This window comes from Aythya fuligula, chromosome 3 (assembly GCF_009819795.1).
Source record: "Aythya fuligula isolate bAytFul2 chromosome 3, bAytFul2.pri, whole genome shotgun sequence".
In the NCBI taxonomy this organism is placed as follows: domain Eukaryota; kingdom Metazoa; phylum Chordata; class Aves; order Anseriformes; family Anatidae; genus Aythya; species Aythya fuligula.
Genome location: NC_045561.1, coordinates 11,549,017 through 11,562,986, shown reverse-complemented (window position 1 = coordinate 11,562,986; position 13,970 = coordinate 11,549,017). Strand labels below are relative to the sequence as shown.

The following is a 13,970-nucleotide window of genomic DNA, read 5'->3' as shown; positions in this document are numbered from 1 at the left end:
GGATTTTCATTCCATGAAAACTAATTGGCATCCGAGAATGAAGATAATCCCACTAGCACATCTAATTAGAGGAGAACAATCCCCATATTCCCCAAGCAGTCTCCTCTACATTTAGAAGGAGCTCAGACATGGAAATTCGCTTGTCATCTTATGAAGTTCTAGCTTCTAGGATGAGCCAAAATATGTATTTTTAAAGCATTTGTATTTGAGAGAATCCAGCAGGATAAATACTGTTTATTCATGGAGCGATGGATTGTCACAACGTTATGAGGCATGTATATCATTGCAGTGAAAGTTCTGACACATCTGAGAAGGGAGGTTGGGGTGTGCCATTCACAACCGATCGAGTGAAATACGCTGGCTGTAATCCTGACTTAATGTAGTCACTTTTCTTCTCTGATCTGAGGGGAAGCTTGTGCCAGCCGATACCTGACTGTAAAAGTCCACGTGAGATGACCTTATTTTGAAAATACGAGCTGAGTTAATTAACTGTGGGCAAGGTGCTTGGATTCTCAGTGGTTGTCCAGCACTAGCAGAAATGTTTGTGGGATGGTGTTTTGAAATCCTACCCCTGGGCACAGGAGATGGAATTAGATGGACTCTGTCCTGTAGCCTCTGTGCTCCTGTTGCAATCATCTTCTGTGATCTCCCTGTAACCTCAACTCCAATCAAATCTGAAGGCACTGACATTTGCCCCCTGTAGATCCTGGGGTAACTGATGGCAGAACATGACCCAGCAGTGCTTTAACATCTTTTCTTGTCAACCGCAAATATAGGACTTGTTACTTCTTCAGGATCAGCCCACGCAGTGCTGAGGTGAGGGAGTGTTTCAGAGAAATCCTGCGAGTCCAAATATAAATAAACCTACCAGCACAGAGAAAACAGCCGTGAAGCTCCAGTGATTGCGGCTGCAGCACCAGGGATGGATTAGAAGCCACGTGAGCCAGGGGTGCAGGATTTTTTAATCTCAAACGCCTCTTTTGCAGCAAGAAGGTTTCTGTAGTGGTTGTTGTACTATCAACAGGACTTGCGTGAAACAGGTACTTATTGTGAATACCTTGTAGGTACTAAAATAGCTGGCTATTTTTATTCAGTGTCTGTGTATTGCTTGCCCGTTTTGATCGTCACGTCCACAATAAGTACTATTTATGTGCCTGGGGAAGCGGAGAATGCTTAAATGGCAAATATTTCACCTGAAATTCTTTGTCATGAGCAGATGAGGAGGTTGAGGTGAATCCTCAGGGAAGTGGGGACATGATGGGAGCCTTGGAGCCGGTGAAACTCTTCACAGTCCTCTGAATTGAGCTCACAGCTTCCTAGTCAAGGCTAGTGATGTCCAAAGAAGTATCTGCCTGTTGATATGGGTCATCTGATGGTTGTACAGGAACAGCACGAAGTAGGGTGAGGATGAGGAAGCATGGAAGGTATTGCAGCGTTATTTTGCTTTTCAGGGTGGCCAGGTTCTGTTATTTTGCAGAAATTGTGATGGGAATGCAAGGTGAAGGAGGTATCTGGCACTACCTCCCAGAGCTGAAGGCTGTCTTTTGAAACAAGCTTAAAATGCAGCCATTTCTTGGCTTCCTTTATGCACAGATGAAGCTGCATACAAGTTCACTGGTGCTCTGTGTCCTTGAAAGATACACTTATAGCAGCCTGGCATTGCTAATATACGAGATAATAAATCATTTATAGAGGGACCTGCCATTTTCATGTGTAGATTCTTTGTCTTCCATGATTGCTGGCAATTAGAGGGCCACCTGCTTAACACTGAGTACAAGCAAAAAAGAGCAATAAAGAGTACAAATAAATCGGAGGTGGCCCTCTAAGAGTTAACGGAAGGAAAAACAAAACAAATCCTGGTCTTAAAATGCCTTTGTCTGGCTCTCAAGGAGCAGCGGGGAGTGTTGAGACTTGCTCTGCGGAGAACTCCTCACAGCTTGTCATTTACACCCCCCAGCCCATCGAGGACTGATCGGGACACTTTGGGGCTGTTCGAGAAAACAACTTAAAACTTCATTTTGCTAGGTTTGATCGTGGTCCCCGGAGCACCACCAGAAGCAGCGTGAGGGAGATGGATGCTAGGAGCAGTGATTTCCCCAGCAAAAACTCTTGAGGAACACTGCCAAGTTCAGACGACAGGAGCACGGGGATCACTTTCCAGTAATTCTCCGGCTCCGGGCTCGCTGAGCAGTGACTTGGAGGGACAAAAAGGATGCCGCAGCACCCGAGAAGGCTTTGATCAGGGCTGAATTATGGACATGGGTGGTGTTGGGGGGGGAGATGACTGCACCTCCTCGCTACCCTGCTGCCTTGTAGGTTCAGCATCCTAGTAGTACAGGGGAAAGCCTTAGGGATGATGCTGCATCCTCTGAGCAGGGAGGCAGGGAACATTGCTCTTTTCCCCGGACTGGGGGCCCCGAGGGCTGCCTGTGGGGCTCCCTCAGCCCCTCTGTGGGGAAGAGGACAACGGGCAGCAGCGATGGCAGCAGCGGCGGCGCCTCCCCCGCCGGCCCCGGGGGCTCGCAGTGACGCAGGCTCCCGGCGGGGCCCCCCGCCCGTCTCCTCCGCCCCCGCTCCCCCCTTTAAATAGCGGCGAAGCCGCCGCTCCAAGCCCAGCCGAGGGGAGCGGAGCGGAGGGGAGCGGAGCCATGGGGCCGCTGGCGCTGCTCGGCCTCCTGGGGGCCGCCGCCCTGGCAGGTGAGCGGGGATGAGGCGGGGGGGAGCGCGGGCGCGGCCGGCGCCTGAGGGGAGGGCGGCGGTTGGAGCCGTTGGGCGCCCTCAGGGACCCGCCGTGAGGCGAGGGCGAGGCGGGTCGAGAGCCCCGCCGCCGGTCGGGTGGCTCGTTAATTTTTATCCCAATTTTTCTTTATTTTTTAAAAATGTTTTAAAATATATTTTATTATTATTTTTTATTATTTTTATTATTATTTTTATTCCGGCGTTATTCTGGGGAGAATAACGGTGCTTTCTTGGCCATTCCACCCCCGCTCCCCTTCCTCCCTTCTGGGGTGACGCCATCCGTGGCGGTGTGACGTCCATCTTGCGTCACGGCGGGCTGGCCGTGGCTCAGGGGGCACCCCTTGGGCCAGCACCCCTGAGGCAGGGGGCTAGTGAGGCGAAACAGCAAATGTCATGGGTCCCCAAAGAGGAAACTTTCCCCTTTGGGTGTGAGGAAGGCTTGGGTGGTAGCACCGAAGAGGGGAAAGCACGCAGGGTGCTCCCCGTCATGGAGCGTTCACCTGTCCCCATTCCCCTCAGCACCGTCAGGGATCCCCCACAGAGCCCTTGTAGTCACTACTGTGGAGAAACGAACCTTTTCCTTCTCACGCTGTGAAGACACGGCTGGTCTCCGTTTGTTTTTTGTTCTCCCCTGGTACACCCAGGCTGTTTCCTTCCACAGACTTTTATTCACGTGGTATCGCTAGGTTTCTCCCGGCTAGGTGCTGTATTGGGAGAGGATTTTAAAGGAGCAGGTCTCCAGCTTTAATTAGCAATTTTGATGTTGGTGTACAGCAGAAGTATTAAAACTAAACTGAGAAATTAAAATTGGAGGCAGTAGGATGAGGCAATCGCTTGGCTTTATAGCCTTTTATGCATAATTCATCATTTGTTGAAAGTCGGCGTAATTTCGCATCGAATAGTTCAGCTGTATGTGTATTGGAAGTCTTAGGGTGGAAAGCCTGTTGGGACTTGTGCAAAAACACGTCCAAGTCACAGCAGACCCTCAAGGGTCTTTATAGTAATAAATAATCTCAGAGCAGAGTGGGAGATGGCAAGAGATCCCAGATCACAGAAGCTTGCCAGACTTAATCCACAGTCCCAATGGGAACTTCTTACCTAATATTTTTTTCATGTTTTATGGCATCAGGGTGGAGAGATACTTCTTTATGTCCCTTTTGGCTGTCTTGCCCACTCAAATGTCATCCAGGATCAATGAACTAAGGAGTTTGGAGCTGGGAATCAGTGAAATGATAACTTGGGGAACTTTCTGATACTCCTTCTTCAAATCAATATGCCAGAGTTTATGATTTTCCCTAGGAAATGTTTTAGCTAAAATTTGGAGGACCAGTGATACTACACTGGGTCATTGGCATTAATGAAAAATTTTTAACTGGAGGATCTAAACAGGGACCACCAAAAGGTCTGTCCCAGTCTTGGAGATGCAAGCAAAAGCCACATGAATTTGTCCTGGGTTACTATTTTAAAGTTGTACAAAGTCTTTGTTTCTTATTCTCTGTAGTGAATAAAATGAAATGGGCTGACTTGAACCGCCTGGGCAGATTTGGGTCCGGAGGGGTAGCACACCCAGAGTTGTCTTTTCCTTTGTGGGTCTGTGGTGTGGTTCTTCAGTACGGACAGGGCAAGGTTTTCCTTTTGGGCATATGCCCTGACTATTTCTGCTGTGAAACCCTGCAGTGGTACCATCTGCTGCATCCCTGCTTGCCCACCAGCTCTGCGGGTGGGTGCTCTGCCGCCGGCCGTGTTGGGGTGATGGCTTTGCCCTGCAGATCACCCTGAGCACATGGAGGGGATGGCAGAGCTGCAGGACACCAAGAGGTGCTGGCTGGCCAGCAACAGCTGGCAGGAGGCTCTGAGGGAGCTCTTGCCAGCTGGCGCAGGCGTAAGGTGAGGATGCTGGCTCGCCATGGGCTTCCCATCTCAGCTCTGGCACAGCAACCGCCTCAGTGCGTTATTCCAGGCTCTGGGATAGATTGGATACTCAATTTGTTCCTCCGGCAGGCTAAGTTGACATACGTCCAATACAGTCTGTTTCTTCTGACGTTATGATAGCCAGATGCTTCCTCTTTGTCTGTGCATATCAGCTCTCATCATTAACGACCACTAAGCAAGTGCTTGTTAAATCTACGTGTAAATCTGTCTGTCTCTCTCTTGGAGAGACGAGAGCTTTGGAATGAGAGGGCGAAGGCAGTCAGCACAGCCTGGCTTTGTACTCCCACACCACTGATGCAGCACTGGAGAGGCAACCTGAAGGTGGCATCTCGAATAGTGAAAGACTCTCAGAAGGTTGTGTGTTCAGCTTTGCCATGCCAACTGGATGCACCTCGCTGGATGCACGACTGCTCCGAAGGACACAGTCAGGTGTTTGTCCTTGCGCCTGTCCTGACGTCTCATGGGCTGGATGACAGGAGGAGCTGTGTCAGGGAGAGGTAGTACAGCAGGTCATCCCCTTTGCTTGCCATAAGAGCAGCATTTCTAGCCCTTACGGGATTGGGAGAATGTCTTCTTAGTGTATGACACCTTTTTCTTTTTTGTTTTAGTAGAAGGGGCTTTGCTGCCAGTCTCCTGCCCCCGCACTCGCGTACATCCTTACTCTTCGTGCTCAGTTGCAGGCAGGTTGGACTGCAACGGCGTCAGCACTGCGTAGCGTGGTAGTTATTTGCATAACTAGGTTAGTAAATAAAGTAACCCAAAGCCTGTCGCGTTCAGCACTGATTGCTGCTAACGGTGGGAGAGAGTGTTGGCTCTGCATAGCACCATCCCCTCATGCACCACCAGGCGTTCTGGGGAGGCGGCTTGGTAGGCACCTAGTGCTATTTTAGGGGAATCCTTTCTGTGCTGCCCTGCTGCGGGTTCCCTGCTCTGCACTTGTCTATGCAGAAGAGAGCAGAACGCTGGAGGAGCACACTCCTACGTTTGTGTTTGAGGGAGCAAAAATAGAAGGCAGTGGGAATATCAAGAGAGTTATTAGTGTTCAGATACTACACATGGAGCCAGTGCTCAAGGAGATGTCTGCTTCCTCTGCGGATGGAAAAGAAGAGAGGTTTTGTTGCTTTCTGTAGTCTAAGGTTACGCACTCCACTGCTTTGCAGGAAACTTCCAGGGGACAGTGTCAGTTTTCCTGATGCTGTAAGGCAAATTGGCTTCCATGGTCTCCATAATCTTTGTGTTCATCTGCTACAGAAGATCTCGTGCTGTCTCACCCAAGCTGTATGGTAGAGAAGGCGACCTTTGAATTTAAGACTATCCTGACCTCTGTAAGAACTTCAGAACTGCCCACAAACTACATTTATGCATGGTGACTCTGTTCAGAGTAGTAAGGCTGTGAAGCAGCGGTACAATAACCCTTGCTTTGATGTGTTCCTGTGTGACTGGCAGACTTCACTTCTGCAAATTTTGGGGTGGGTGAGAGTTGAGGAGGTGTATTAATGCTCAGCAGCTGAGTTCATTAACCAGCTGGGGACACAATGCAGCAGTGATGCAAAAATTAAGCATCTTGAAGGTTTCATGTGCAGCAGCTTCTTTCCAAAAGCAAAGACCTTGAACCAGCAGTAGAGCTGGTGCCACAAGGTGTCCTCACGATAGAGAGAAGTTGTACCACTTCCTTCTAGAGTTGTTTTTTCCACTGCGATTTGACTTTTTTTCTTGGGCTGCTAATGGACCACTTTGAGAATGGAAAATCCCTATCCCTTCTGGCTCTGTCCTCCCTCCAACAGCTCCCTCCTCTCCAGGTGAGACAGGATTTCTCTGTGGGGTCAGGACAGTAGTTGGTTTTCACATTTGAAGTGGTCTCCTGCTGGGGAGGTGGTCATGGGGCACTTGAGCCTCTTGTGGAAGGTGAAAGAGTTCTCGGAGTGAAAACAGACCTTGTTTGTTTCTTCTTCTTTCACTGCCAAACAGGTACATCTACATGTACCTACAAGACCCAGATCACTGTCAAGTTCCATTCTTAGAATTTGAGTGTTGCTTTCTGTTCTTTTTTTGGTGTGTATTATTTTTGTGCTGGAAATGTCAACATGTCTCTTGAGCTGGGTTGAAGCTTTTCAGTGCTTTTCCGTTCTGAGGAGGAAAAGATATAATGCAAAATGCACCTGGTTTTCTTATCCTACCAACCCCAAACTCAAGCAGCCTCATCAGACAAATTTGACTGAGGTCTTCTGTCAGTGATGTTTATGGGGCTGCTAAGATTAATGAGTCTGCAATAATTTATTTTTCTTCCAGGTGTCAGCGCAGTTCCAGTGGAAAAAGACCATATGGAGGAAATGGTGAGTAGCTATACGTCAAAGCAAATCTCAGACAATATCAGTCACATGCTCTCCAGTGTTCTGGCTCCTGTTGTGTTTTTAAACTCCCAAGATAATGCTTTTTTTATTTTCCTAAGGGTAAACTCCTAAGAGATCATCAGTGATGTGGAACACAGACTCCCCTTAGCTGTCAGAAGACAACTACATGCACATCAGTGCATTTGATGAAAATGGAAGCTGGCTTCTTGTGTCAGAAACTCTGCGTTTTGCAGCTGCCTGAAAAATGATCTGAAACACTACGGGATAGTACATATAATCAGACTGTAGAAAGTGAGGAGGCAAATTTGAGGAAAACTGAACTAGTGGGGAATATCTGCAGTTGCTAAATATGTGATTTTTTAATTTTTTTTTCCAGTGTAGTACTTCTACTTGTGTAGGTGAGCTCTTTTGGTGAGCGGTTAGGATTAGAGGTGGTTGTACCACTTCCCTAAAACGACGTCCTCTGCTTCTGGTTGAACGCCAAATACTAAAAGAAGCAGTGGTTTAAAGCACACACACGTGAAAGAATACTTGAAATTCCTAGAGTAAGCTCCTGAAGTACTTTGTGGAGCAAGTCACTTACTTATAGAGGCATTTTTTGGCTTATTCACAGACCAAGCAACACCTTTGCTTGATCCTCGGTTGGGCAGGTGGTACAGGATGTTCCTCATATTTTGGGTGTATTGTGGTGGTGGTTATTTTTTTTGGGTTGCCACATGTTGTTTGATTCTCCTTTGTACTGAATAGGATGTTTAATATTTAAAAACATACGAAAGGAGCCCGTTACCTGTGCAAACAAAAGAGGAGAACAAAAAGAGTCAATGACTGTTCTCTTACTGCTATGGGAGTGGGGAGCTGAGCACCTCTTACCCAAATGCACAGTTCTGCTAGAGCTGGGGGTTGCCCAGAACCCGTAACTGCTAGCCATGAACTCTAACCCTAAATTGGCTTCCTTGTTGACTGGGCCAGAAGCAAGATTTCCATTTTCACCATGAGACTTTTTTTTTCCAATTTTGTTTCTTCTAGGTAACACGGTGCATAGTGGAAGTTCTTTCCAATGCTCTCTCTAAGCTAAACGCACCACCAATCAATCCTGAATGTAAAGAAATCCTCAAAAAGAGTAAGTACAACCTTATTGTGAAAGCCATTTGGTAGATACAACTCTTAATTTTATAAACAAATATTCTCATTTTCAGGATAGATTCGTTATTTTCCCTCCCTGAGTCTTGAAGCTGATCCTGCAACGGCCATTGAGTGATTCATTTTTATTTCTAAGACTAGCCTGGAGTGACATGAGCGAGTTAGAAATATTCTCAAAAAGTACAGGTTTCAGCATTAGGCCCTTTTGTTGGTAACTTTGAGAAAATCAACTTTCAGATGGATTCTCTCTTGGGTCGGAGCTCGTAAACTGTTACTTCAGCCCATGTCAGTCTAGTGCCTCCTAGTTTCAGTGTCAAAACTCCTATTTTCTTCAGTGTAGTCTGTCTGGTTCAAAGAGCAAGCAGTCTTACCTTAAAACTGCCAGCAATTCAGGGATTTTTGGCTAACGCATGTGGCTCTCCGCTTCAGCCACCTGCAGAGTCTGAGAGATGCAGACAAGCTCCCATCTAACCTGGGAGGTCAACAAACACGGCCAGGTTTGGAGCAGGTGCTGAATGCATCCCAGCATGTCCAAACAGGCTTCAGCTCACCTCCTCTTACATCAGCAAGGCTCCTGCATCCAGTGGCAGCAGAATCTGTGCCTGGTTCAGGAGAGGGACTCTCACTCAGGCTGTAAGCAGCCCAGAAACAAGTTTGTCGTGCTGATTCCAGAGGTCTGGAAACGCGTGCTGAAAACTCCCTCTGGGAGTCCTCATTTCTGATGAGCTCATGCCTACAGCTGCCTTGACGTTGAGGTACAAGGCTGTTTGCATGCTCGATTTCAGTCTGTAGTGAAGTGCGGTTAAGCCTGACATGGTGCCAAATGGCAAAATGCACATATTTCTTTTCTGCCCGGTATATATTTATTTGATTACAGAACAATAAAAAGGCTCTTCAGCTTACCTGCCAGCAAGAAGCAATAATGAAACCCATCTGTCTGCTGCTTGTTTATAGAGGAAATAACGTGTGGCCCTTACGCAGTCATCAGAAGGAGGTGGTTTTCAAGCTTTAGGAATACATCTGTTGGCATCTAACACAGCCCAAAATTCCTAGTTGATGCTAAATGCCATCGGGCATCAAGCTTTGTTCATGATGGTGTTAGTTTCAGATCAACCTGTCTATTTGTGATCATCTGGTAAACAAAAATCCACTTGCTGGCTGGAGAGAGTAAGAATCATATTTTAGCCATTAGGCAGCTCTTCTCCAAGAATATCAGATAATGAGAAGCTTTTCAGAAAGAGCAAGCTATTTTTAAATCTGTGAAGCTGTTTGAAAAATTCTAGGATTTGTGACCTATTTCTGCTGTTAGTCAGGCACAAGTGAAGCAGAAATACCTTCACAGAAATGTACCGTTACTGATGTGGTCAGTCAGCCTTTCATTTAGGATTTTGAAAATAGTGGAAGCTACATGATTTGATTAAATGTAACTATTGCAAAGTAACAGGTTTCTTTCATTTTTGTGCAGTCAACTTAGAAAGTTTTATATTTGCTAAAAGCATAATTTTACAATTCCTCAAATATTCCTGAGTAGCTTGAAATAGATGACTGTCCTTTCTGTCAGTGAACTTATATTGTGGCTAAGGGCAGACATTCAAAAAACTTAACACAATTCCAGATCCCATTGAGTTTTAATGGGAATAAAAGTTAATTTAATCAGTGCTAAAAATGCTATCATGACTAAACAAAAAAAGCCAAAGAGGAAAGATGTTTCTGGACACTTTAATGGAATTTAGAAAATACCTAATTAAATGATACTTAATGCTTTTCCAGGCAAACATACAAAATTAATGAAAATAACGAATTTGGAAAGCAGAAGTGAAAAAATTAGTTGTGTCTGTATCAGTTCTGGAAGCCAGTTACATATTTAAGATGACATCACATCAATGGAGAGTGAGATTACTTCATTAGGCTGCTTTTGTGTTTGTAGGTGGTAAAATTGACAGAGAGAGAAGTGAAGACAAACAACTTGAAGCAAGGCATTTGAAAGACCCAGAAGAGATGGAAAAACATCTTGCTGGGAGTGTGGAGAAGGAACAAAGTCAGGTAGAAGATGACTCTAGAAAGCACATGAAAGGAAGTGATGAAGGGAAAACCCTTCCCGAGGAAGGTAAGAGCAAGGAAGAGGAGGAGGGACACCACATACCTGTTAATGAAGAAAGACTTCATACAGAAGAAAAGAAACACTATCAGGAAATCAGAAGAGAGGAGGAGAACAGCTACCACAGTGAAGAAGAAAGCAAAGAGAGCAAGCATCATGACGGAGAGGTAGACCATGCTGTTGTCAACAAGAAGGCCAACTCTGCAGGCATGGGCACAGAGGAGTTCCCCGAGGGGAATGACCAGCGCCCCATGGGCCACTTGCATTCAGAGGAGGGAATGCAGAGCCCTTACAAAAGAATTCACGAAGGTGAAGAGGGAGAGGCAGAGGAAGAAAGAAGTGAAAAATACCACCATGAGTCTAAGGTACGTGATTTCTCCCGTCAGCAAGAGCGTGAAGAATCCAATGAGAGTGAAGAAGCAGAGGAGGAAAAGCAACCTTACAAACCAAAACATTCCCATGGGAAGCACGGAATGGATGACTCCTCCGAAGAGAAGAGAGGCCATGGTGGTGAGAAAGAGGAACTAGCTGAGGAATCGAATGCAGAGGAGGCCCTTCTCTGGGACAAAAGGAACCACCATCAGAAACACCACCGTGAAGAACCTGAGCAGCAGCGTGAGGAGAAGAGTGGTTACCGTGGGAGGCACGGGTCTGAAGAGGTAGAGGAGAAGAGGCATGCAGGCCAGGGAAGCGCAGAGTACAGAGAGAGGTGGCAGCAGAGTGAAGAGAGCAGCGAAGAAGAAAGTAAGAGGCGTCACCACGGCGAAGAAAGCGAGGAGAAATGGCGCGAGGAGAAGAGGCACCATGACGGATCGCATGAGGCAAGGAGACACCATTCTGAGGGCAGGACGTATCGTGGAGGCGACAGTGAGGAAGAGCCAGACAGGTATCACAGCGGTGGCAGCAAGGAGAGGCAGCATCGTGCTGGAGGAAGGTACCGCTTGTGGGACAACGAAGATGAAGAGCTCCAGAAGGCGTACGCTCAGGAGCGCAGAGGGCAGGCCAGAACACACTACAGCACTGAGGACAGCGGAGAGCAGCAGCGCTACCCTGGCAACAGTGAGGAGGAGGAAGAGGAGGAGGAAGTAGAAAAGAGGCATTACAGCAGTGATCAGCTGGAAAATGAAGAGGAGAATGTGGAGGAAGGAAGATACAGCGAGGGGGAAGAGTACAGAAGCCGTCTCCCTGCAGAGAACAAGAGAACCGCAGCATCCTACAGCTCCTTATACCCACTGCTGTGGTGGAAGAGCCGGCACTTTGAGAAAAGGAACAGCGCAGGAGAGCGGCTGCTGGAGAGCAAAGAGGAGAGCAGGCCTGCCCTGAACAAGAAGAACCTTTTCCCTGATTACACTGACTATGACTGGTGGGACAAAAGGCAGGTTCTAAGCTCTCTGAACCACGGACGCTCTGAGAAGAGGAACCTTGGCAAAATGAACAGATACGATACGAAAAGGCAATACAACAAGATGGATCAACTTGCACAGCTCCTGAACTACAGGAAGAAATCAGCTGAGTTCCCAGAGTTGTACAGCTCTGGCGAAGACATGAAAAAACGTCACACAGTCAGGAATGACAAAGGAGCTCTGAGCCAGAGGCCTCTGACAGAAGAGGAGGTATGTGTACAGGTGTTCGTCTGAAGAGCCAGGGGAAATAAATTTTATGTGCACATTTCTGAATCCATTCCTGAGACAGCTGGTAAACTGTGACTGAAAAAACAAACAAACAAACAAACAAAAAAAAACAAAAAACAAAAAACCCGACAATTAAATCATGTTAAAAGACAGATCTACAATGATTTAAAAATTTTGCTGTCTTTGAATGAATTTAGTGGAGCCTACCCCAGGGCATGGTTTATAAACTGAAGAGGAGGTGCATCCTGCTGCAGGACAGGGAGATGGAGGAAATTCTTTCTCTTTGGGCTTTACCTCTCCCTCTAGGGTGTTACAGATTAATAAACCAAAGATGCTCATTCCAGTGGGAGCAGAGAGGTAATAATTAGCAAGCACCAGCTGGTCTGATGGGTTGTTAAATCATGCAGGTGGAAAGTAAGTTGTGCATTGGAAGAGATTCAGCTACCCAGTAACTTGATGCCCTCATTTTAGAGCAGAACCGGGCTAGCACTCACATGCTTGATTTGTGCATGCAGTCCCCCTGTACGAGGATCCTTTTCTTGTTGGACCCCCTGTTCTGCTTCAGTGTTCAGGAAAACTGAGTCTGCAGCCATCAGCTAGGTGATTGTCTTATATCTTACTGTTTCTGCTGCACAAAGCTAAGCTGGACCAGGAGCGGTGGAGGTTTGATTGGAATTTATCTAGAGGTGTAACAGCATTCGTGAGTTAGCATAATAAACAAGCATTGACCGCGTAACTTTTTCCCTTAGCATCTGGCAGCCTGGAAGAGTTCCTTTGACTGCACGCTGCGCTTGCTGTGCGTCATGAGCCAGAAGCGCTGTGAGCAAAAGGTTGTGGTCTCCTAAGGGACCTTCACCTGGGCAGAAATGAATTCATGCTGCTAGGAGCAGCAACTGTGAGACAGCAGGAAGTCACTACGAGCTAATGCTGTTCTATAGCTAAAAAGATCAAGCTGTCCAGCTCTCAGAATGAGTATTTTGATCCTTTCTCTAGCACTAATTCTGATAAAAGCAGGATGTTGCACAAATCTCTGAAGTATGCGTTTCACTGCTGTTCACTTCCCCACCCCAGAAGCTGCCCAGGGACCAAAAAGTAGCAGATGTCCCTGAATTAATTGAAGTGTAAAATGCCCTTTATGTTTTCACAGGAAAAAGAACTGGAAAACCTGGCCGCTATGGATTTGGAGATGCAGAAAATAGCGGAGACGTTGAATGACAACAGAAGAGGCTGAAGATGATCTGCTTTGGTGTTTCAAAGCTAGGTGTAGCTTCACTCACAATACCTGTATTTTGTGGTAAATTCACGGCCACTGGATTGTTGTTTGCCCTAAAAACAGGAAATACTATTTACTGTCCACTATAGTGTAGTGATTTATACAGCTGAAAATGTCTTTAATTTGCTATTATGCTATTGAAATCTGAATAGCATGAATTTTAATATTATAACCTTTCATGCGAGGCAGATATTTTTAATATGCTTGTGAAAATAATTGTGTTAGTGTTCTTCAGAAATATATGTCTGAGTTTGAAATAATAAAAAACATTGATCTTGGAGCAAACTTTCTCCTTGCTTATTTGAATGATTGGGTTATTTCAAAGTAAGCTGTATCAAATGAGTGGTTTGTGCACAATATGTTGACTCGTTCACCATTATTTTTTTTAAAGTTGCAAGGAGCCTGTCTATGCCTTTTACCTGCCACTTAGGAGGAGCATAAAAGGTAAGAAAGATATTAATGGTTAATTTGCTTTAGTAACTCAGAAATGTGCTGTGAATTACTTAGTTCTGGAAATTAATCATTAAAGAAGCAAAGAGGTTGCAACACCAAATAGCTGATTGTTAATTTGGAAAGTACATGGTGCTCTGGAATCCTTGCATTATGTAGTCAACTGTTTTTTGCCATTCATTCAGACTAAGTAGTTCCATAAATTTAATCACCCAGTAAACGTGCTTTGCTGCCATTCTTTTTGTCTAGTACAGACAAGCAGGTAGTGGTGACAGTGTTGCCGAGCCTCTGTGCTACATTAGAGCAGTGCTAATTTTGCAAAAAGGAAGTTTCTCAGCAGCTAGTGAGCTGAGGGC

At 46.1% G+C, this 13,970-nt stretch overlaps 1 protein-coding gene across 1 annotated transcript; it reads left to right on the top strand.

Annotated features, from left to right (window-relative positions):
- Window positions 1–2,584: 2,584 nt before the first annotated feature.
- On the top strand, window positions 2,585–13,449 carry CHGB (chromogranin B). Its single transcript, XM_032184100.1, has 5 exons — window positions 2,585–2,697; window positions 6,961–7,004; window positions 8,049–8,142; window positions 10,090–11,873; window positions 13,039–13,449. Exons 1-5 carry the CDS (start codon window positions 2,649–2,651, stop codon window positions 13,120–13,122), a joined length of 2,055 nt encoding a protein of 684 aa, XP_032039991.1. The 5' UTR covers window positions 2,585–2,648; the 3' UTR covers window positions 13,123–13,449.
- Window positions 13,450–13,970: the final 521 nt, after the last annotated feature.

Excerpts from the sequence above, each read along its gene's own strand:
- CHGB (XM_032184100.1), top strand. The coding sequence starts at position 2,649 with ATGGGGCCGCTGGCGCTGCTCGGCCTCCTGGGGGCCGCCGCCCTGGCA. Across the intron at positions 8,143-10,089 it reads TAAAGAAATCCTCAAAAAGA|GTGGTAAAATTGACAGAGAG; the intron begins GTAAGTACAACC and ends TTGTGTTTGTAG. Across the intron at positions 11,874-13,038 it reads GGCCTCTGACAGAAGAGGAG|GAAAAAGAACTGGAAAACCT; the intron begins GTATGTGTACAG and ends ATGTTTTCACAG.